Source organism: Nothoprocta perdicaria, unplaced genomic scaffold (genome assembly GCF_003342845.1).
Source record: "Nothoprocta perdicaria isolate Ctin4 unplaced genomic scaffold, notPer1 scaffold_71, whole genome shotgun sequence".
Classification (NCBI taxonomy): Eukaryota; Metazoa; Chordata; class Aves; order Tinamiformes; family Tinamidae; genus Nothoprocta; species Nothoprocta perdicaria.
The window spans coordinates 2,672,956-2,696,062 of NW_020455988.1; the positions used below are offsets into that span (position 1 = coordinate 2,672,956).

The 23,107-nt window shown below is 38.4% G+C and overlaps 2 protein-coding genes across 2 annotated transcripts; both read left to right on the forward strand.

Annotated features, from left to right (window-relative positions):
* Window positions 1-726: 726 nt before the first annotated feature.
* BDH2 (3-hydroxybutyrate dehydrogenase 2) lies at window positions 727-3,914 on the forward strand. The gene is given in 7 exon segments (XM_026050895.1): window positions 727-798; window positions 1,028-1,094; window positions 1,097-1,105; window positions 2,557-2,653; window positions 3,179-3,305; window positions 3,808-3,830; window positions 3,832-3,914. Coding segments are annotated over 7 exon segments (435 nt in total). The 3' UTR covers window positions 3,872-3,914.
* A 3,658-nt stretch (window positions 3,915-7,572) lies between these two features.
* SLC9B2 (solute carrier family 9 member B2) lies at window positions 7,573-22,539 on the forward strand. Its single transcript, XM_026050849.1, has 12 exons — window positions 7,573-7,678; window positions 10,133-10,235; window positions 11,789-11,966; window positions 13,472-13,642; window positions 15,333-15,475; window positions 15,793-15,920; window positions 16,831-17,006; window positions 17,467-17,573; window positions 18,707-18,856; window positions 19,993-20,101; window positions 20,240-20,376; window positions 21,421-22,539. The coding sequence occupies exons 2-12, from the start codon at window positions 10,134-10,136 to the stop codon at window positions 21,658-21,660; spliced, it is 1,641 nt and encodes a 546-aa protein (XP_025906634.1). The 5' UTR covers window positions 7,573-7,678; window position 10,133; the 3' UTR covers window positions 21,661-22,539.
* Window positions 22,540-23,107: the final 568 nt, after the last annotated feature.

Below are 23,107 nucleotides of genomic sequence, written 5' to 3' on the forward strand. Positions count from 1 at the left end.
ATGCAACACAGTAATCATACTTTTGAGGTTATGGTTTAAAATATCTTGCTCAGTAATTTATTCCGTAAACAAGCAATAAACCAAAAGATGGCATTTGCTTATATTTGTTTGCAACTTGCCTTTCAGTCTTTCCTTAAATGTAACAATCCCCTTGAAAGGGAGGGTGTGCTGGGGAGCAGACCTGACTGCACTTTGCTTCCTGGCTGCTGCAAGTTCAGTGAGGCAGAACCTCCTACAGGAGGAAAACTACCTGCCTTAACCAGTACTCACAAGGTCTCCTTTTCCCCCTACCCCTTGCTCCAAGGGAACTGAGTAATTGCCAGAGAACAAGAAAAGTGGAGGAGAAAAGGCAGACCTTCTTTCCCCCTTGCTCTGTGGAGCAGGAGATCTGCAGTGCTGAGAGATTCCCAAAGTGTGTAAAGACTAGGTCATAGAAGCAAAGGAAAGATACGTTTTGGGGAGCCCAGGATGCTGTGCTCCCTACATGGTTGCAATATAGCAAGTTGATGTTCGGGTGGGGAAGGGGGGCCCCTTGGTAAGATGACAACATGCAGGGGAGATGCTAGTTTACAAGCTATTTGATTTCTAGTCTACTTCAATTTTTCTTCTGAACTTGGACTTGGGAGTAGAAACACTTGGATTACTTATTTTCCAGGATACACTTGCAGGTGTTTCCCTAGGTGCAAGGATTTTTTGAAAAGGCTTCTGGCTATGTAGCTTGGCAATATGGGTCAACTTGATGGGAAGATAATATTGCTGCCTGCAGCAGCACAAAGGATTGGATGAGAACTTGCTATTGTGAGTTGAAAATTTTTTTAAATTATGTTCTTGCACCCTAAGTAGCTCTCTTATGCTTGGTTGGTTTATTGATACTTATTGCTTTTGGCCTACCCATAATGAAAAGAAGGATAGTTGCCTTGAGTGAACTTCGATTGCATTTCAAAAAAGAAGTAAGAAAACAGTACTTATTTCTATCAAAATCTGTTATATCCTAGTGCTCATTATTTATTTTGCTTGYGTTCTTCAGGCTGTTGCCAAAGAAGGAGCCGAAGTCATGGCTACAGACATAGACAAGTCTAAGCTGCAAGAACTGGAGAATATCCAGGTAAGTAATCTGTAGTAGATGTCAGTTCAAGGTAGACTGAAATACAATTTGAGGTTATGGCAAATGTTTTAAGAAGCAGGAGGAAAAAAATATCCAGGATATGTCTTTATGGGCATTGCTTTATTCCTTGCCGTAGCGAGACAAGGGCTTTGTATGTAAACTGCTGGTATTAAATAGCACAGAGGAAACTGGGAGTACAGTGTGACTCCTCCTTTTCTGCACATCCAGATTCCCTTTCAGAAAGCAAGCTGGTGCGTTCAAGAAGAGTGGATAGCCCAATAMTTACTTTGAACGTGGAATTAAGGTGCAGGTAGGGTGTATCATAAGCTCCTYTGTTTCATAGTAAGGTGTCAGTTTTGACATGGATGAGAAGTTAGTTGTGTTAGGTTGCTAGAAGCTTCTCATTTRAAGTGACAGGTAGATTATGACCTATCATGTTGCGGCTCATCTGGAAGCATCACTTGTTTGTTTTGGTCTTTTCACTTCCGCATATGCACAGCTGTGGCTGGCTGCTTGAAATGCTTCTGTTGAAGGAGGACAGGTTCTATAGAAAAGTGTTTGCAGGAAAGTGTTTGGCACCTTTCAATATTCTGAGATCACTGCATTTCTCAATTCAGTGAACTTCTCTGAAGAAAACAGAAGGATGGTAATTGCTATTATGTTTTTGGTATCAACTTTTTTTTGGTACAGCAAAACACAGTGCTATAAGCACTGAAGGTGTCAGCAGTCAGGGGCTCAAATAAGTAGGGCCTTATAGCAAAAAGCAGCAAGTACTCAAATGTTTTTTGAGGTTATGTGCGGGTTTTTCTTGTTCAATAATTGCAGAAACATTAGCATGGCTGTTCTTAAACTATATTATTGCGGTAATCAGCCTGCTACAATTCCTCTTAATTTCTGTTATTGCTATGATGAAATCCTTGGTTATGTAAAATTAATAATGATTTATGCAAAAGCATTTTTCTTCATTAATTAAATGTTATAGAGCTGTTTTACATGGATAGACATAATGTGATGGTATGTGAAACCTGTAATTAGTTCCAAGGAATTAATACTTTATTACAAAGGGCTTGAAAGCTTGTGAGGATTACATGGACTCTACAATTCTTTAGTCTGGAGAGGGAACAGAATTCAAATGCATTGGGAATGGATGTCGTGGTGAAGGATAGTAACTCATTTGCTTGCATGATGCTACGTGACAGTCCTTTTTATCTTGAAATACTGAATCTTTTTTTCAGAAGTGTGCCCTACTGTCCATTGCTGTCCTGATTTAACTGTTGCTTCAAGGATCAAGTGTAGYTGTTGGTCACTTGGTCTGCTATCTCCCTGTAATACTGAGAGGGGACTGTTCCTACCAAATCACTTGAATTGCATGGGAGCTGCAGGCCTCAGCAGTTCTGAAAACCAAACTGCTGATTTTTAAGCAAAGTAAGCTAAAGACTGTGTTTCTATAGGAATTCAAATATCAGTTCTGGATATCACCAAGAAGGAACAGGTGGAAAATCTTGCTAAGGAGATTTAAAGGACTGATGTCGTCTGTAACATGTCAGGGTAATCCGCTTCTATTTCACCCTCCTCCTTTTGCCACTTTTTCCTGTCCTCCAAGAGTACTTTCTTAAATTTAAATGCATATTATGCCTTTAATTGTAATAAGCTTTATACTTTAACATAAATTTTCATGTGTTTATATCAAAACTGATATCTTKGTGTGCAACCATGTTACCAAGATAAACAATGGTTCTGAAAATTGAGCTCTAATTTACCCACAGCTCTCTGGGTATCTCATACTGATAGCTTTGGCCCCCAACACCACAGCAAGCAAGCAGGCCCTCTGCTTGTGTGGTATATATTTTTTGGAATTTTCCTGTTGCTAAATACCTCTCTCCATGAATGAGGTCTTTCTCATATCACTGATACTTGYCACAGGAAATAAACTGTTGCATTGCTTCCTTCATCGGAACTGTTGTGCCTACTTTATTAGTTTGGGAGAGTTAGCTATTGCAAAAAAAAAAAAAAAAAGGAAACAAAGTCATGCATCAGTGAAATACAGTGATATATTTAATGCACTTACTCCAGATTTATTAATCATGGAACTGTTTTGGAGTGTGATAAACCAGACTTGGCTTTTACTATGAGCCGCAGTGTTCACAACATGTATCTAATGATCTTGATCTAATGATCAAGATGTTTCTTCCCAAGGTAAGTGTCCCTGCTTTGTTGTTAAAGGTCTGTGTCATCACCATGGGGACAGTGTGGGCTTTGGGATAAAAATTTGAATATGAAGCTTTGGAGAGGGAAGGCCTGATATTATAATGATTCTGCTCTAAAGCATTCTTGGTATTGTCTGAACTTTCAGGTAGACTAAAGGGAAATGTAGAGATGATTAAATGGCTAACTACAAAGCAGTGAAGGAAGCAGTGTAATACAATACAGCACATAGCTCCACCTTATGTAACAAAACTTCTGTTGCAAAGTGTTTAGAAATATGCATTAATATACATATTTTTTTCTGACTAGGGAAGCTATCCTATTAAGCAGTGTAATATCACTGATGGCACTGATTTAGGAGAGCTTAGTGAGAGTCTTAACCTGTTTTTACAGTCTAGCACGCACTCATGCTACTGAAACTTTGTCCTGGAATATTCTACTAGGTTAGCAGATGACAAAATACTTCATATCTGAATAATACGAGTATTCTTTTGCAGATGATTAAGTTGAAATCTGGAAATACTACAAATGTCTTCTGTGGCATCTAGTATTCAAGATTAGTAGCTTTCTAGAGAGTTGCTTTTGTATTTTTTTTTGTCCTAAAATATCCAGTTAACACTGTATTGGTAGAGATTTGCAGTAAATAACAATTATGTAATAACTGTAGCTGTGTTTGTCAAGGAAAATTGAGATTACTACATAGATGGGCTTCTTCAKTTCCCAAACTTCCGATGGTACTTGCCAATTTTATACTTCTGAAGAATGCTATGCTTTCTTTTCAGATTTTGATGAAAATAATTTTAGTTAGCCTACCCTTGCTGAGATACAATGTGCTACAAGAAAAGGTCGAGCTGGAAGTAAATGCATGTAGAACCAACTTGTCTGTGCCTTTCTCGTTCTGTTTCTATGCTACCTTTCCACTGAGCAAATACTTTAAAAAAAAAAAAAAAAAAGGCTCAACTTAGTTTGATATTATTAAGGAGCAGTGGACTTGCAAAGGGCAATTAAAGTTATTAAGAGTACAAAAGAACAAGGTGTATTTCTGCTGTCTTTGAGATGAAAAATAGAGAAGTCATTACTTACGTAATTAGACTGGGTTGCTCTTAACCTAGTACCATTGCACAAGCATTGCATGTTTTATGTGTTTGTCTGGATMTTTAAAGAAGTCAAGGGTTAGCTGGAAGGGTAGTTGTTGTTGAACAATCTGAAAAGTACTGAATCTTACTCTGAAGGCATTCTGTCTTTTGAAATGCATGTTCTGGTGTTAGGCCGCTAGTTCTGCAGTCTTTCTCTTRCCACAAATATGACATTACATGGAGATGTTATACCACAACACACAACTTTAATCCCTGGAAAAGCATTCTTCATCATGGTTGTTAATGTAGTTGAGTTTTAATTATTAAATTTTAGACTTTTGTTTAGGAACTGTTCACACACCACCTCTACAAGAAAGAACTAAAGTCAGGCCAAAGCCAGAACAGGTTAGAGAGCAATTGGATTGATTGTGTGTATGTATATGCTAAACACCTTTTGAAAAACAAACAAAATGCACTTCCTCACTTGTGCCCAGAACCCTGAATATCTCATATTTCAGAATACAAAGGGAAACGATAGTGTCTCCCTGAGTTTGGTCAGTTTGTGCTGAAGCTGAGCCTTAGAGTGCATCATAGGGTATTTGCTGAGTGAATGCAGAGTGTCTGTTAACTGTGGAAGAACTTAGTGTTGCTTACAGTATCCAATGCAAAAATAGAATACAGCCACTTTTTTTGGCATGCATTTGCCCTAARCTAGTGCATAGCTGTGACAGGGCATTCTAGCATATGGTTTTAAAAATGATTTAGGACCATCCATCAGGCTAAGTAGGTAACTTAATCGTAGTTTGAAGTGTTTGGGAATATCTTCCAACAAAACAACAAGTTTTCCTACTGGCCTCACTCTGCAACCAGAGATTTAAGTTTACTCTCCTTGTATTTTTCCAGACTATAGTTGATTGAAATGTTAGAATGTCACTCTCAGTTGCTTATCTTGCTTTCTGCATTATCTAAATTTTCATTTAAGTCATCTTGTAATTACTGACTGAGGTGGTCAGATTCTGCTCAGTTCAACAGAGCTAACAACATCACAGTGTAAGGTATTATTGCTGCAGGTGAACTCTCTGAAATCCCTTTTATGTGAATGTTTATGTTCAGAATGTATTATCTTAATGTCTTTAATGTGCTACACTCCCCTGAGTTAGGTGAAAGGTTTCAATTTAACCTGTGTTCCATATTCTGTATGTTTATTGTTACTGCTTTTTTGCTTAAAAAAAACCCATCTTCTAATAAATGTAATTTTTTTGAACTTAATAGCCATGAACTATTAAAATTAATAAATTTCATTGTATAATTTGTCTACCTATGTTGACCGACAATGAACTAATCATCCATGGAGGATGTGAGATGGCTACCTCTGAAGAGCTTGTGATTGAACCTATCTGAAAAGATAAAGACAAAAAGTGGAAAGGACCATGTTTCTCGGTTAAGATAGTTTGCAAAATTGAAGTCACTAATATAATGTTTTCAAAAACATTTTAGTGCATTTTTACCATTCTGTAGGCGCTTCTCTTCTAAACTGGTTTTACTGATATAGTTATTTCTAAATAGTGAAACATTAGAGTAAAATGTGATTTTTACTAATGTGATTTTTTTCTAAGAAGAACTGTATACACAAATACACATTAGTTTTGTGCGTGTTTCTGAAATATCTCTAACTGCCAGATTGTTTAAAATTGCTTAAGTTACTTAAGCACTTTGATATTTATAGAGACATTAATATAAATGATTTGATTTTCAATGATATGAAAACTTTCTGGTCAAAATCCAACTTTTTTTATTTATAGATGGGAGATATTGTTGCTCACAATTTTTAAATGAGAAAATACTGTGGATGTTGGATTCCTTAAACTCATCTTGGGTTTAATGCTGGAGCATTCTGATCCTGTCTAGTTTATTTATGGGGGCTTAAGTATTTTCTTTTTTTCAGTAGTGTGACCCTAGCAGACAAGGAGGATAAGGTAAAGCAGAAAGTCCAAGTTGTTAACTGGAATGGCCCATCCAAAGCTCACTGAGGTAAATTAAAATGTTAAAAGCTCAGCATGGCAGGCTCCTGTTTCAGTGCTTTCAGAGTTGAACACAAAGCCAGAAACTGTTGAATGCTTAGCTTGGAAACAGACTCTCCCCARTGCAGCAACCACGGGGTTGTCTGTTCTGAATGTATAAATCAGAATAACAAACTTTGGTATATTAATTACTGAGCTCTATAAATAAATACTTTTGTATTTATTGCTCATTGATTTTAATATACAGACTATTTCTTTTTGTCAGAGCAATTTTGCTAGCATAGGTGATACTATGTACATTTTACACAGCACAAAAGTACAGAAGTATATATCAGAGGTGGTCTGAGAAGTTGATGTCTCAAGGCTTTTGACAGACTTTTATCCTTTACTATATAAGCAGTACTTTTTGCAGTTGTGTTAACAGCTAAAAACTTCAAATGTGTTCCAAGGCCTCAGCTTTTCCAGAAGATTTTCTAGAATTACTAAATGAGATCATTCCTTAATGCTCTTGTGACCTCTTTAATCCCTAGTCTGTTTTTTAAAGGAACTGCATGCTTCCCTTCTCCTTTACCTCCCAGTGATAATATGAAAAGGGATTTTTTTTTTGTTCTTTCACATTAAATCAAATTTGGGGGGAATAGGAGAGCAACTTTCCTTATTTATAGTCCTTATGGAGAATTTTTTTTTGATGGAAAAGCAGGTTTAGCTTTTATGAGATTTCTAGTCAGCCCTAATTTTGTGTGATGCTGCAAGGCACAAAGGACCAACATGCTCTGTTTAAAGCTGCTTTGGTGTCTGCCCCACCCAGCCTGCTGCATGAGGCAGAGACACAAGCTCCATCCTGTTGCCTAACACGTACTTACCAGAGGAGGGGAATGCTCTTAGTTGTTTTTTGAGAAGTAGCAGTATATTGGTGGAAGCAATGCAAATAGACAAATATTTGTATYCAGATCCTAGTGCCTCCTGCATCCTGCTACCTGTCGTGCTATCTGCCAGAGAGAGACTCTCCTTCCCAGTGCAGAGAGAGAAGATGGCATMCAGGAAGCTCTTCGGATCCTCCCAAGCTTCAGCCTGTGGTTGCTGCTGCCTGCTCGGGGGAAGCCGTGTCTCCCGAGGCAGCGGCAGCAGGGGAGGAGCCAGCGCTGGCACAGAGCTGTTCCCTCTTGCAGCCCGCGAATTATCGTCCCTTCGCCTCTCTCGAGCACGGCTAGTGCCTCGGCACGGGCTGCGCGTGGACCTGCTCTCTCTCCGTCACCTCTGTTGTTCCTCAGGTGGGTTTTCTGCATCTCCTCCTCTGTCCTGCATCTCCATYCCCTGGGGCTGGATGCAAGAGGACGGGTTACGTGAGGGGGCTGCGGTGGCCTTGAAGGCAGGAAGCTGGCAGGGGAAGCTGACTGCATCAGGGCTTGCTTACGTCTTTTTCTGGCCAATGTGTGCCTTGTTTCTTCCTCTTTTACTGTCWCCTGGTACATCTCCTGCCATGTTATTTCTTTTCTGTGCTTGTAGTTCTGAGGGTGGTTGTCGTATTTTATTTATATTCCTTTCTGTGCTGTCTGCGTGGGCAGAGCAAAAGCATTGGCTCTCTCCAGGGCAATGGAGCTAACGCTACAGGCATGTACATGCYGCGCCTGCCAGTTGTCCCGAGTTCTGCTCTGGCTCAGATTGCTCCTGCCTCCCAATTAAAAGAAGTAAAATAAAAACAAAAAACAGCTGTAATAATCTTGTAATTTCCAAATTATGTATTTTACATTCCTTTAAATCTTTTACTGATTGGTTTCCAATGTAGAAGCCTTTATTGTGTGTCATAAATTATGCTGCATGGTTTTTCTCTTGGTTTTGTTGGCATATGGCAGTGAAACTTTAAAAAAAAAAAAAAAAAAAAAAAATCTGGCTTGAGTTTGTGTTTGTGAGCCAAGCACTCACTTTGGCCTCACTAATCCAACTAGCTATTGATGAGAAGCAAGAGCATGGAGAAGCTGGCAGGGTCAAAGCCTCCCTTTCCAGAAAGAAGGGCAGCACACACAATAGTAGATTCCTTCCCTCCCACCGTGAAGTCATCCCCGCTAAACTGAAGCAGGAAATCAAATTTTCTTGCTCCATCCATCTCTTGTTCCCTTTAYACCTCTATTAGCAGTACATGTAGTACATGCATGCAGTACATGCATGGAGTTACTGTGTGGTAGAATCTAGGTACCTGCAGTTCTGGTCACTAGATGGGAATTCATGGAGTCCTGGCCTCAATGAAAAGACTACCCTGGCAAAATGCTGAACAGTTTTCTGAGAAAATTCAAGGTATCAGTTATTTCATGAAGAACATTGATACTATTTGCTTCCACAAAGAATAATAAAAAGATACAGAAAAGTAGTGGAATTCAAATAAAGTAACATTTTAAACTTGAAAGAAAGGAGAACTGTTGTATTAGTGCAAATATTTGCCTGTAGCTCAGTTTTCTTTCTCTGTCTTAACCTTGTCTTGAACCAGTTTCACATCAGAATGTCTCAGAAACACCCAGATGTTACAATAAACCCTGTCTTTGTTCATGATGTCAATCAATCCTAGATATCAAGTGTATCTTTATAAACTGAAAGGTAGGTAACTGTGAGAACTGCCTTGCTGAMTTGCTTCCAGCAGTCTAAGAAGGAATTAATTTTTTTGGCTCAGTAGTTCTGGCTCAAATAGTTTTTTTATGGTCAGAGTAATGTGCTAGACTTTTTTTTTTAATAAAAAGCTGCCCATTTCCAAATTGCTGAGATGCAGAGAGCACTGAAGCCTGCTGAGTCTTGTCTTGAAATACATGCAATATGTGCATTGGACTTACCTGGTGGGGRTCAAAGGCATCTTGGCTAAACAAATATAGCATCTGAGGAAGAGGCGGTGAACTGCTTCTGCTATATGCAACTGTCAAATAATAAAACACTGAATTATGTTCCTGGCTTGGGTTCTCAGGCTCACAGAAGTTCCCAGARTTATGAGTTCTATAGTTCCTGCTTGGAAACCAGTATTCTAAGGGCACAAATAAGAGCAACACGACTCATGTTACTTGTTTTGTAGGGAGCCAGGGCGGTGCTGAAGAGTGAAATCTCCCAAACCAAACAAATCCTGCAGCCGGATTTGTAGGTAATTTGACTAAGTGGAGCATGCAGATCTGATTGGCACAATAAACCAGCTCATTCAGGCATCTTTTATTTCTTAGGTTTTGAGTCAATGTGTTTGTGAAGAGCTATGTCTAATAGAAACCACTTTCTTGAAATAATTCCTTGAAAATCAAGGTGGCTTTGTTCAGATTTTAAACTAGGAAAAAAACGTGTACTTTGGAAATGGGTGCTTGTTCTTGGGCGCTTATGTTGCCTTGTTAACAGGCCCTGTGACACTTTGAGGACTAATGATCCTGGCAGGAATTGTGGACAACCAAGCACCTTCTGTGCTGTAGAAGGCATAAAATATATGTGAGAGGGCAATATTCTTTTGCACAGACCACCATGCTCCTACAACCTTTAGGGTTTATTGTACTCTACAAGCTTAATTTAGTCCAGAACTTTGTCTTTTGTTCTTATGTAGAGCATACACAGATATGCAAAAAAAGCTATTACATTAAATTCAAAATCAGGCTGTGTGTTTTATTTCTGGTCTATGTGGAAGGAAGCAATATTGCTCAAAGGACTGCTATTCTCTTTAGCCTTATTTACTTCTCCTTAACCTTTTTATTGTTTATTGCTTTCTGTAGGATGACCGCAATGGTAAAAGATGATACTGGAAATGAGAAGGAAGATTCTGAGCTGTCAGCAGGTGTGAAAAATGGCATGATCCCTCTGCATGACAGAACTCRGGTAATTAAGATCTCAAAGTACAGATTTAGTCAAAAGAAATTTCCTTCTGTGTTTTCTACTGTAGCTATTCAAATGCTGATGGGAACTTAAAAAGATTTCTCCTTCTCAGGGAGGGAATTCTTTGCAAATAACTATTAAGTTCAGTCAAAAGAAAAAAGTCTGTAGTGTGTTGGACAGTTGGAAATCATTGACTCAATTTCAGCTTGAATTAGAAAATGAATCAGTTTAAGTTTCACAGCTGGTTATGGAGAAAAGTTGAATGGACTTAAGTTTTCTTCTCTGCTTTAAATTGTGCTTATCAGTATGTTTAAAAGTTGTTTGTGTATCTCTCCCTTGCTTTTTTTAATCTGTTAAAATCAATAAAACATTTTTAATTTTCCATATGAATATTTCTGGAGTTAACTTAGAAAAAGATAACTTTGAAATAGACTAGGGTAAAAGGAAGTAAGAATAAAATTCYTAATATTACAGATACTTCAGAGAGAATAGGATATTGACTGGTAAGAGGTGCTGAAGATCTTCTGTAAGCATGAGTAGCTGGTGACTGCTAGTCACAGGATGGATATCGAAGTAACTCTACACTCAAAGCTCACAAGACTTGGTGTTCCATCCATAACAATGAGTAAGGGATGCATATGTGTGTGTGTATATATATGTGTGTATATATATATACACACACGTGTGTGTATATATGTATACACACACACAAGACAGAAATAATGGGAAATGCGGAACTATTACTGGATGATGGCCAAGCCACAGGGTAGGCAAGAATTCCATTGTTGTGCTATGACAACTAGCTGACATGAAGGTGAATAATTACAAGGGGAGGTAGATGATTAACTTGTCAGAAATAAGRACCCTAAAATAAAGCAAAAGACATACCCAAAAATGGTCAGAAAAATATTTTGGCTGTGAATATGGGTAAGTAGATGAATCAGTATAAGAGAACAGTTTGATCAAATCATTCGTCGAGAGGGGAAAAAAGCTCCCGACGTGATTTTTCTCCATCTCTTGACTTATCAGTTTGAGCCTTCCAGYAATGGATCAAGTGAGTAATGTTGTCACTGGCCTTCTGTGCTGTTTCTTTCTTCTTTAACTAATCAATAGTAGATGATGTTTTTTTCATTCTAAGCTTTGTAACAGAAGTTRTTTAGGAGTGTTATGACAGATCATTGTTGCCCTGAAACAATGCTAATGCTAATCATCAATTCTACCATGAAATCCAACACAGTATTCTAGACCAAAACATTATCCAACTGTAGAAAATATTGACAATTATTTAGTTCAGACAAAAGACAAGCTGAACTCAGCCTGTTAGTACCATTTTTATCAGATATATAGATGAAAGTATATGTATGTGTATATCCATACTTTCATGTATGTGTATATATGTGTATAAAAATATATAAATAAAAATAAAGAGCCCAGCCTGCAGTGTAGCAATTGTTTAATTAATATAGATATTCTATCAGATTACAGGTGTCTGGTGTACTGCTACAAATGCATGCATATTGTGCCACTTCTGAGAGAATCTTTCTGTTTTAATACAGGAAGGGCCAACAGTGGACCCCAAAGGTACTGATGGGAATATACAAACAGAAGAAACTGCTCTCCTGAATCATTGTCCTCAGCAGCCTTGGGAACAGATAGCTTCAACACCTGCAAGAACATGGATGCAAATATTTGCTTGTCCTCCTCAAGGTTTACTGGCCCGAATAGTGACAAACGGTGCGTAAGATAAATGCTTTAGCTGAACTGACAAATGGCCAAGTAGTACTTGATTTTCTGGGTATGATGTCTGACTATTTTTCTCAAAAGTAATGAAGGGAAATAGCTGTTTAATGTAGCACATCTTTCAACATCTTAGTAGAAGAAATGTTCAAGTAGAACAAAGATGTGCATGTTCCTCCATTCTGTCTTCCATGTTAAACATAGGTTTATTTACCTTTTTGTGAATGGTTTTGTTCAGAAGTAAGAGCCCTAACTTTTTTTTCTGGATTGCTCTTTTTGGATTGAARGCAATATGGTTATAAACACAGTGCATTTTTAGCATGCTGGTTTGTTTGTTGTGGAATTGAGTCTACAAACACAATACACTCTAATGATGTCTTTTGTTAGTGCTCTGGGTTGCAAAGCCAAGAAACCCATCCTCAAGGCACACTGACCCTTATAACCAGTTATTTCTGTCTTTTCCGAAGAAGATGTATTTTTATTGGTTTAGCTGCGACTACAGCCTCTACTGTCTCTCTTTTGGAAGTTTTGAGCTTCTGCATTTGAGAATCAGCTAATCTCTCCTTTACCATCTACTATAATAAGATAAAGAAAAACCCAGTCTGAAAGTGCAATATACTTTCATGTGCTTTCATAAAGCTTTTTGTTGCTTTTTTTTTTTTAATTCTCCTTCACTCTTAGACGTGTATATCTGTGCATGCTGGTTTCCTTGTATAATGTGTTTGGAACTTGAAATGAGTGTAATATTTTCACATTAAGAGCTTATTTTCTCTGTATTGTGCCTGTTCGCTGCATGAAGAAAAATGTCTACTGTCTTAAGGAGCCTAGAGACAGGACCTGCTTGGGGATTTTTTCCCCYATAGATAGCAGTGTATTGCTACCCATCTAGCTGCAGAATCATACTTAAATATTTTTAATAATGAGACTGGACCCACTGTCGGTCTTGAACAGAAGCAGCCTCTTAGTACAGTTTTTCTTCAGAAGAAAGCAGTTACATGAATGCAAGATAAGTRTTAATGAAAATCTCAGTTGTAAGGATACAGGACCTGATGACTGCTTTTCACAGTAGGTCAAGGCTCACTTGGTCCTTTCTGTTCCCTAATGATTCTTCTTTTTTCATTTTCTGTAGTATTTTAGTATATATAAATTTATATGGATATATTATTCATTATATAAATTGATATAATTTATAATTTATTTATAAATAACTTATATAAATGTAAGTTATTTAGATAATAATATAAATTTATTATAATATAGTTTAATAAATTTATTAAATAAATTATTATATAATAAATTTATTACAATAATTTAATAGTAATAATGAATCTATTTAGGGAATATCAAAGTTTACATAGTTAGGATTAAACTTATTTTTAAGTACTTTTGTTTCTGAGATGAATAGCAGCTTTTTCCAGAGAAGAAAAGCAGATGTGACCTAATAATGAACAAAGTCATCCTAGAGAGATTGTTAAATATGGCTTTTTCTTGTTTTGTTCCAGTTGTGATTGTGGTCCTGATTTGGGCTGTGACTTGGTCCATCACTGGGGCTGAGTGCCTTCCAGGTGGAAACCTGTTTGGAATTCTGTTTCTTTATTTTTTTTCTGTCATTGGAGGGAARATTTTTGGACTCATAAAAATACCAACGTTGCCTCCTCTTCCTGCTCTTCTTGGTAAGACATCCTTTGGTTTTTCTTGGGTAGTTCTGTCATCCGGACAGTCAGGAAACATCTATATCTTAAATGTATTAAGACTGGGAACATTCRAACTGCCTGAAGATCAAAATCTGTAGCTTTTCCCGAGTGACTTGTATCAATTTCTCTCAGAGAAGGTGCAAAATTTCCCCTGTTAGCCCAGGTGAAATAGTGTGTATGTTACCAAGGTCCTCTGAATTCTTTGAGGGGCAGAGAGTTGTACACCYAGGCATTCAAAATTTACTGTCCTTGCCATCCCTTTCACTTAAAATCTGTTTATAATCTCACTAAACAGCAGTTTTAATGTGGTTRTTGGAATAATTATTTGTTAAAGAACTGAGCTGTTTTGCATGCATCTCATGCGGGCTAGGAAAGCGTTTTCCAAATAAATTGTTTTCTACTAGTAACYTAACAATTTCCTTCTTTCTGTCAAATAACTGAATTCTAAAAAAATAAATTCACAAGGAATAATTATTGTTGATATTAATTTAAATCAATTGTAAATATTGACATATCAACTTTTTTTTATCAACTTAATATTGAACAGTAGAAGCTTAAGCATGAGAGCACATGTCAGTTGAGTTGCTCAGGACAGAGTTGCTTGGATTCCCAGTCTTTGGGGCAAATTGGAGAAATATGAGTCAAAAGCGAAAAAAGACATGTTTGAATATTCTTTTGAACATTAAGAATACAAATCTTATAGTCTCACAGAAGAATTTTTTGCCTTTGATCCATCTGTACCAGATGCAGTTTAATGTAGCTCTTGCTACTATATACCTCACAGTGAGCTGCAGCCATTGAGGAAAAAGGGAATGAAATTGCTACTGAGACATTTGGATAGGCATAGCGCTCTTCAGGTATGTACTGCAGACAGATTTCTGCAGCAAACAACCTGGAGCGGAACAGTAAAAATATCCTTTTAAGGTGGGTTTTTAGCTTTGTTCAACACGCTTCTAGATCTGGACAGCTCTAGTGGCTTGGACCTCATGCAGCCTTTAAATAAGGCCTGTAATCACTATTTTAGCCCAYAGGCTGACATAATTACCATGAGGCACTACAGATTAATTATAGTGCTATTTGATCTTTTTGAACCCTCCCGACAAACAAATGTCCAAAAATTGAGAGTGCTCCAGGGCAAATCATGCTCACAGCCAAAGCTTACAGGTTCTTACCAGACTTGGAGCAACCTAAGCACAGTGTGTGTTTGCTTTTGGTCTTTCCTATTACTTAACATGGCTAATGAGAAGTTATGCCATAAAAAAYAACAGCACACATGTAGTGGTGAATCTTTACACATTCTATTTAAAGTTATCCTTTTCCATGATTTCCTACCTTTTTSCAGGACTGCTGTTCAAATGGCAAAACTGTCTAATCAGACACCTGCAAAGCTAATATGTGCAAAAGGTKGGATCTTGGAAGTAGATCAAATAGGGAACAAAAGCAAGCTTCTGACTGTGTTTCTTTTCCTGTCTCCCCACCCCAGCTTTGCATAAGTATTGCATAGCCAATCAATTTTAAGTCTGTTAGTTCATGATTAGCCTTTTTAGATTAGGTTTCTCAAGGAACTCAGCATCATGGTTTCAGTATACCTGCGTTTCTGGTACCTTGGAGTATTCTTAACAATTTCCAGCTTTTGAAATAAATATCCRATTGTTTATTTTTCCTTAAGGGATGTTGCTTGCTGGTTTTTTCATCCGAAATACCCCAGTCATCAATGACATCATCCAGATAAACCTCCACTGGTCTGCAGCACTCAGGAATATTGCTCTTTCCATTATCTTGACCCGAGCAGGACTTGGCCTGGATCCACAGGTATGGGACCAACTATTAATGAAACAAATTCTGTCCRTTCTTTGCCCCTGCTTACTCAGATGTGCAGAAGCCTTATCAAACACAGATCCAGAGGTTTCATTGCCATGCTTACAATTTTAAATCCAAAGCCGTTTGATTTGAGCTTATCTCTGGCTTASGTTATGGGGKTTTTTTGTGTTTGTTTTTAAAGCTGCCATAACCTGTACTGCAGCTCAAAGGGGATTCTTTAACAAACCATATCAGACCTTGAATTTTTTTTTTCTTCCCTAGGACCCTGAGGGTACAGATGCTAATGTCTGAATGTGCTTACATTACAGGCTCTTAAGAAGCTGAAAGCAGTTTGTCTGCGGCTTTCTTTTGGACCATGCCTCTTAGAGACATGCACAGCTGCTGTTTTCGCCTACTTGTTCATGCATTTGCCATGGCAGTGGGGATTTATATTAGGGTAATATACACTCTTTTTTTCTGTATAACAAAGGTTACTCTTGTCCTGTCATAGTTAAGTGATCACAATTTTAGTTCTCTGTCAAAAAGAGAGCTCAGTTGAATGTCAGTTAATAGTGGCCTACCCGGTGGTGAAATATGATGGAAAATGTGCCTAGCCCCTGTGGTTGTTTGCTTACCATCCCTGTCTGGCTCTGTGGCTAACTTAGAGGTCGTATTTCCAGGCTGTGGAGGAGTACTTACATCATTACTCTGCTTTGTTTGTGATCTGAGCACTTAAAGAAGGAAGAAGGGTGGGGCAATCCCTGGATATTTAACCACAACACAGAGAGCCTTTAAGGACCAAGAATAGTACCACATTGGGGAGAGTCTTTGTGCTGAAATTGAAAATATCCACTTGAAGAGATGCCTATACCCTACCCTCCCTGCCACTGGAAAGTAAGAATATGGCATGTTAAATACTGGAATATTAATCATAGGAAACCTTTTCCATTTAGGTTCTGTCTGAACTGTAGACTTGGTCAGGACATATATATTGGAAGAGGAAGAATGACATTCTTCTAACACACACTGATTTCCTTCATGAGAAGGAACTAGGGTCCCAAGTCATAGCYATGAGGTTAGGTTCCTAGTTGGAAAATCATGAGCTATATCAGGGAACACGCCTGGCTGGCAGTGTAGACTAAAGKCCTAGTCCATGGAGCTCTGTTTCAATACTTTTGAGCTGACAGGAAGTAAAAGTTGACTTTAAAACTGCATAGAAATATCTTCATAATTAACAGGGAAAGATAATGTCTCAAAGGTCTGTGTACTTATGCTTTAAAAGGAATAGGGTCAGAAAGTTTTGAGGACTTGTTTTTTTTATTTGTTCTGTTAAAGACAGAATGTGAAGAGAAACCATGTGTTTTCAGATTTGTTCTAGGTGCCGTTTCCCCTGCTGTTGTGGTGCCTTCAATGCTGACATTACAAGCAGGGGGTTATGGCGTGGAAAAGGGTGTCCCAACCCTGCTGATGGCTGCTGGCAGCATTGATGACATCCTGGCCATTACAGGGTTCAACACCTGCCTTGGAATAGCTTTCTCTTCTGGTATGCTTGTTTCTCTGCAGCTGGGAAAGGCTAGAACAAACCCTCATATTTTGAGGAGTTCTTGTTCTGTTATGGCTGAAAAAAAATTATTTTAATATCCCCATATAAAAGTGTTAGTGTAACTTGACTCTTGAAGCTGTGGGTCACAAAACATTGGGAGATCTTTATTTCTGGCTCTGTGGGCTGATAGGCTTGGACCCTGCAGGCCCAGCGTAAGCGCGTTCAGTCCTCCCGGGGCCTGGATGTGCTCTGGCAGTGGCTCTTCCTCTCTCTGACGCACTTTCTTGGCATGAAGCTTGCAAAGGGAGAAATGCACCATCAGGTTCTTCCAGATCTATACATTCCCTCCTGGAACCCTTTACTCTCAAATAATTTAAACACCCTCMTAGGTCCAGCAGCTTTTGTGACTGGAGGGTCCCTTGCATTAGAGTCCTTGAACTCGTTCTGCTTTTGCCACTAGGTTCTACTCTGTACAACGTGCTCCGYGGAGTGCTGGAGGTGGCGGTTGGCACAGCAGCAGGGGCCATTCTGGGAATGTTTCTTCGGTACTTCCCAAGCCATGATCAGGTGAAAACTAAGAATAATTTTAAAATGTTTCTTTTGGGGAAACAGGTAGTTTTCTATAAAATATTGCTATTCTTAAATTACTAATTTCCAAGCTTATAATGGTGCTGTTCTGGGTGAAAACAGCACCCAAAACTTATACTAACAGCTTCCARATGATAAATTTGCTATTGTAAATGAAGCTCTGATTTCTTTTCTAATAGTTTATTTATTTGCAATACTAACACATGATCTGAGAGTCCTTTTTAATGGAGAGTTTGGAACCCCAGCTCACCATTCTGATCCCACTGAAGCAGTGGAAACTTCCACTCATGTGGGGAGGAGTCTGAATGCTCTTTCACACAGTAAAAATTAGGGCTGATATACTTCAAAAGTGCTTCCATTAGACATTTCCAGCAGATACAAGAGCAGAAAGGAGCAGAACAGATAATGTGTTTTAAGTAATTTCACGTATCAGTAACAGTAATTAGAATGTGTTGCCTTCAAGAAAATTGTATTTTATGTGATGGATTAATTTGATATTAAGTGGTGAYTAACTGAACGTAAATTTGTAGAAGAAAGTAGATGTGTTCTGGCCTGCTGAGATCAATTTGCAAAGCATCTAATGCCCTCTGTGGAAGCAAGTTTTCTTCTTACTAAATAATACTAAAAATATGGCAGAGGAGCCCACCTGATAAAAATGATGGAGCAGAACTGCAGAGTTCATATGATGTAACTGTCTGACTAGATAAAATAAACTTAGACTATTCCTGACAGAAGTTTGTTCAACTTGTCCTTAAAACCATCTAGTGGCAAGGATTCCACCCCTCTTTGGATAAACTGTTCTAGTATTTGACTGTACAGTTATCACAGAGCTGAATTAGGGATGTGAGAACAGAACATTATGTTCTTTGTGGTAGAAAAAGAAGTTTGTGCACTGAGTTTTTAGATGGGCAGAGGAGAAGAAGAAACATTAAGTTTCCAGAATGTTAGTTTTCCAGCAATTACAAGCCCTCAGCCCAAACAAATAATTCATCTTACTTGAAAGTTTTGATCCCTTCATTATTGTATCCTTTGTTATTGTTAAAATGATATGTAACCTTTTTTTACTTTGTTTCTAAACCTTTTTTTTTGTTCATTTCTTTCCTTTGTTGCAGGCATCTCTGGCATGGAAGAGATCGTATTTTGTTCTGGGTCTGTCCATGTTTGCTGTTTTTGGCAGCACCCGCTTTGGTTTCCCTGGATCAGGAGGGCTCTGCACGTTAGTTCTAGCATTTGTTGCTGGGGTTGGATGGTCTGACAACAAGGTAAATGTTCCTACAAATAAGCATGCCACACCAAAGGAGTTTGTCTTCTGGCAGGAGCAACAACAGTGCATTGACAAAGCTTTCAGATTCAGAATGTACAGATTTAAGCTTTATTCTGTGCCAATTTGGGGACACTTAGTATGACTGGAAGTTGCTGTCCTTGTCTCTCAGTATCCATATGAAGCGTAACATATACTGACAGAGAGGAGCTCACTTATGYGCTTATTTTAGACACTGTTATCAGATACATTCGAAGAGGTCTGCCTACTGCTTAGTTGGTGTGTTGCTGGGTACTGACCTTCTCCCAGGCTGTCTTGTACACTGTACTGTACCAGTCCTGGTGGAAGCAGCTTAGCAAGCATAGTCCACAGAAAGCAAGGAACAGTGTTCCCAATGCTAAAGCAAATAGATGGGCAGTAAGCAGAATTTTTTTTTTTAAGTGGTAAAATATTAGGGAAATGAGAAAACGAGGAAAATGCTTAGGACCTTAGAGCCCCACACTTTAACACATTCAGTCCTGGACACCATTTGCTATTGTGGAATCCACTTAATTTAAAAAAAAGTTTTTAAATGTAAAAATGCACCTCTTCACAAAGCAAGTGTGAAGTTTAAACAAAGAGTGTTTTTGTACTTGCACATCCCATTAAAAACTCAATACTCTTGACTAAGGTGGAATTTCAGTTTTCCTTAGCCTAACTTTGTTCCTGTTCACTTGGAGCAAGACCTCCAACTGAGTGCAGTAGGATCAGAGAGAGGCTGGTACTGAAATTTATGAAGATTTGACCTTGTTAAGGCATAAATGGAGGAACAAGCAGCTTTGTGGAAATTCAGTTGTATTTTACTTTTTTCTAGTTTAACAACTGCTTTGTTATTATTCATACATCAGTGTTCTCTTCGCACCCCTCTGTTCTCTTAAAAGAGTAAATACTCATTTACTGAGAGAACTCAATACTCTGACCTCTGCAAGGTGTACATCTAACCCTAGACCTTTTAGCCTATGTCAAAAGTTAATCATAAACTGAGAGTCTGACCAGTCTTTATGATATGTTTTACCTAGGTCTTTTGATTAATTGAATGTTGTGTGCAATTGTCCAGGTTATGAATTTACAGATTTTTTTCTCCATTTTTTGTTGCAGAGGGCAGTAGAAAAAATTGTTGCAGTTGCATGGAACATCTTTCAGCCTTTTCTCTTTGGTTTGATTGGAGCAGAAGTATCTGTTACGTCGCTTAGGCCTGAAACTGTTGGTAAGATCATTCACTAGTTATCCAGCCCGTTAGTAGTGTCCAGTCTGTGGTTAAGATGTATGTTGAATGCACGTTACGAAGCTTATTCCACTCAGACACCATTGTGCAGTAGTGCTGACAAAGGTTTTGTCTTTATAGGACTCTGTATTGCTACATTAGGCATTGCCCTTGTCGTACGAATCCTAGTCACGTTCCTGATGGTGTGTTTTGCTGGGTTTACTTTCAAGGAGAAAGTATTTGTCTCGTTGGCCTGGATGCCCAAAGCTACTGTCCAGGTAAAGCAAGCCATTGCTTCCATTACACACTGTATTTCCTGTCCTTAGGAGAACTTTGCCTGGCTAACAACAAAGTAGACTGGGAGAAGAAGCCCATTAACAGCTGACAAGTAGTATTTGTGTTGTTCATAATCTAAATAGCTCAGCATTAAGTCTACTGAGGAAGTGCAAGGAGGCTTCCTCTGTGCAGTGTAAGGGCATTTTGCTTGTATCTGAGGTCCTACTCTTTTCAATGCCAACAAAATGTACAAACAGACTTGATTGTAGATATTGATTGTAGCTGATATAGCAGCTACATATGTATATGTATATTGTATATGTAGATTGTAGACGTGATTGTAGCTGATATAGCAGATTGTTTTGGCTTTACATACAGATTTTTAGGAGTTTTTATCTGGCAGTACATGAATTGTCTGCTGGAATGGTCGCAAGTAGAGGCTCAGAAGGGGTTTTAGTTTGTGGCATTTTTAAGAAGAGGTAGCATTTTTAAGAACAGGTGACCTTTACAGTGTTATTGCTAGATAAGCCTGAGGCAGATTGTGGGTTTTTTATATCATTGATCTTGGGTCCCTTAGGACTTTGTCTCAATAGCATAGTTATTTGCAAACACAAATAAAGCAGCATATTTAATATTGCAAATTTTATAAACTAAACTTTCAGAAATTGCTACTAGCTGACTACCATCAGGACCTRTTCTCAAGATACAGCTTTTTCACAGCTGCAATATGAGATATACAGGTCCGTTTTGTTAATGATCCCTTTCCCAGAAGTGGGATTAACATGACAGCTCAGAAGTGTTTTTCAGAGAGGGCTACCAACCCATTAGTTTAGCACCTTGAAAGAGTAGTCAAGTGAAAATCATTACCAGAGATGTAATATAATCGTTACTTTTTTACATTGTGCCTAGAAGCGAAGTAGATGAATGAATTAAAGACATTAAAGACAAAGTTTGTCATGTACTAAGTATGAACTGAATGATAAAACCCTTTTCTCCTCTCAATGCTAATAGTTACTTCTGCATCTGAGCAGTTCTCTTTCCTGCAGGCTGCAATAGGCTCCCTTGCTCTGGATACTGCAAGAAGACATCAGGATGAGCAGCTGGAAAACTATGGAATGGATGTACTGACAATAGCTTTCCTGGCCATCCTGATCACAGCTCCAATTGGAGCCCTGGCTATTGGCTTGGCAGGACCCAGACTTTTGCAGAAGGCTCAACCAAATAAGAACAAAGATGAGGAAGGTGTTGAGGCTGGAGAAGAGCCAGAGATGTGTGAACATTCGTAAGAAAGACGCATGTGGAAATACAGACCTTCAGCCCCTGCTATGTTTGCTGAGTAAACACCACGCATGTTCAGTCTTTCTGGAGGAAACCAAAACCACTAATCAGTTGTATCTGCTATTTTAAAAACAGTTTAGAGACATGTTTTTAAAACAGTTTTTCTAAAATATTTTTAACTGTTGATGGTGCCTTAAGGGATGAGTGAGCTAAACATACAGTGACTAGGCTGGCCGGACAGTGAGTCACTAGAGAGGTTAGCAGTCAACAGTTATTTGAAATGTGTGGGTGTGAGGTCAGGAAGAGGATCTGAATTGTTGAGGCATGGAGTGGTGCAGAGAGATGGAATTCAAATAGGGGAAAAAAATTAAAATCAACATGATATAACTCCTGGTGATTGAAACTGGGCCATCAGATGACAAGTTCAAAGGCTTAAGAAACATGACTTCTGAATTAGGCAGGCATTTCTGAAACTGTATTATTTGTAGAGCATATATTTATATCTGTGTATACAGAAGAGTTAGCGTGCTCTGTGTTTGTGTGCATGTGTGTGCACGCACACACCTTTTTTTGTATGTGCCTTTCTTTCCAAACAAAAATAACTTCCTGAGAAAGCTTGGAACTCCAGTACAGTGATTAAAAATACCAGGAAGTTCTATGGTAAGTTTTTTGCAGACGTTTGTAAAGTCCAGCTATTAAATTTTCACTGAGTTTCCTTACCATATGTGTCGCTGTTCTCTCCCCTTGCATAGGGAATATACAATCCCTAGCTAGTTCAGTCCATCCCCATCCCCTGACCAGAAGGGAGGGTGCTTTGAGGCTGTGCRGGATGATTAAAGGTTGCTGTGCTGCACTTCATGGGTACTGCATCAACCACTGACTTCTGAGCGTGTTCCTGCCCTTGGAGTAGCTAATGGAGGCACTCAGTTACTTAAGTAGGGGCTATTTTAATAGTAGCTTTATCTATCTGGAAATGGAAAACAAAGGTGGAGTGGTTACCTAATTGATGTGGGAATTTAGTGTTCAGTTCATCTGTGGCTGTTTGTAAAACAATACATTTCACATGGAAGTAAATGATGGCTGAAGCTGTATGTGTGATTTGTTTATTAATTTTTAAAATGTTTCAGAGAGCAGAATCTTACTGCAGGGAAAGATCACTCTGCCAAAGCTGGGGTCTGTTCAGCAGCAGAAGTGTGAAGGGTAAGGACTGTAGCCCTTTTGCTTGGAACACAATCTCCTTACAGAACCAGCCCTATGTAGTCCTACAGCTCTAAAATGAAAAGCATTAATGCTTTACGGTGCTTCTCCWTTGTCTTGCAGTGGGGAACAAGCCACTTATTTCTTTCCCTAAAAAGTGAAATRGTATTGGTATTAAGAGAACCTATTAACTTCTCAAAACAGTCCCAATACTTATTTTTTTAATCCGTTTTTAAGCAGAGGTTAATTTTAAGATAT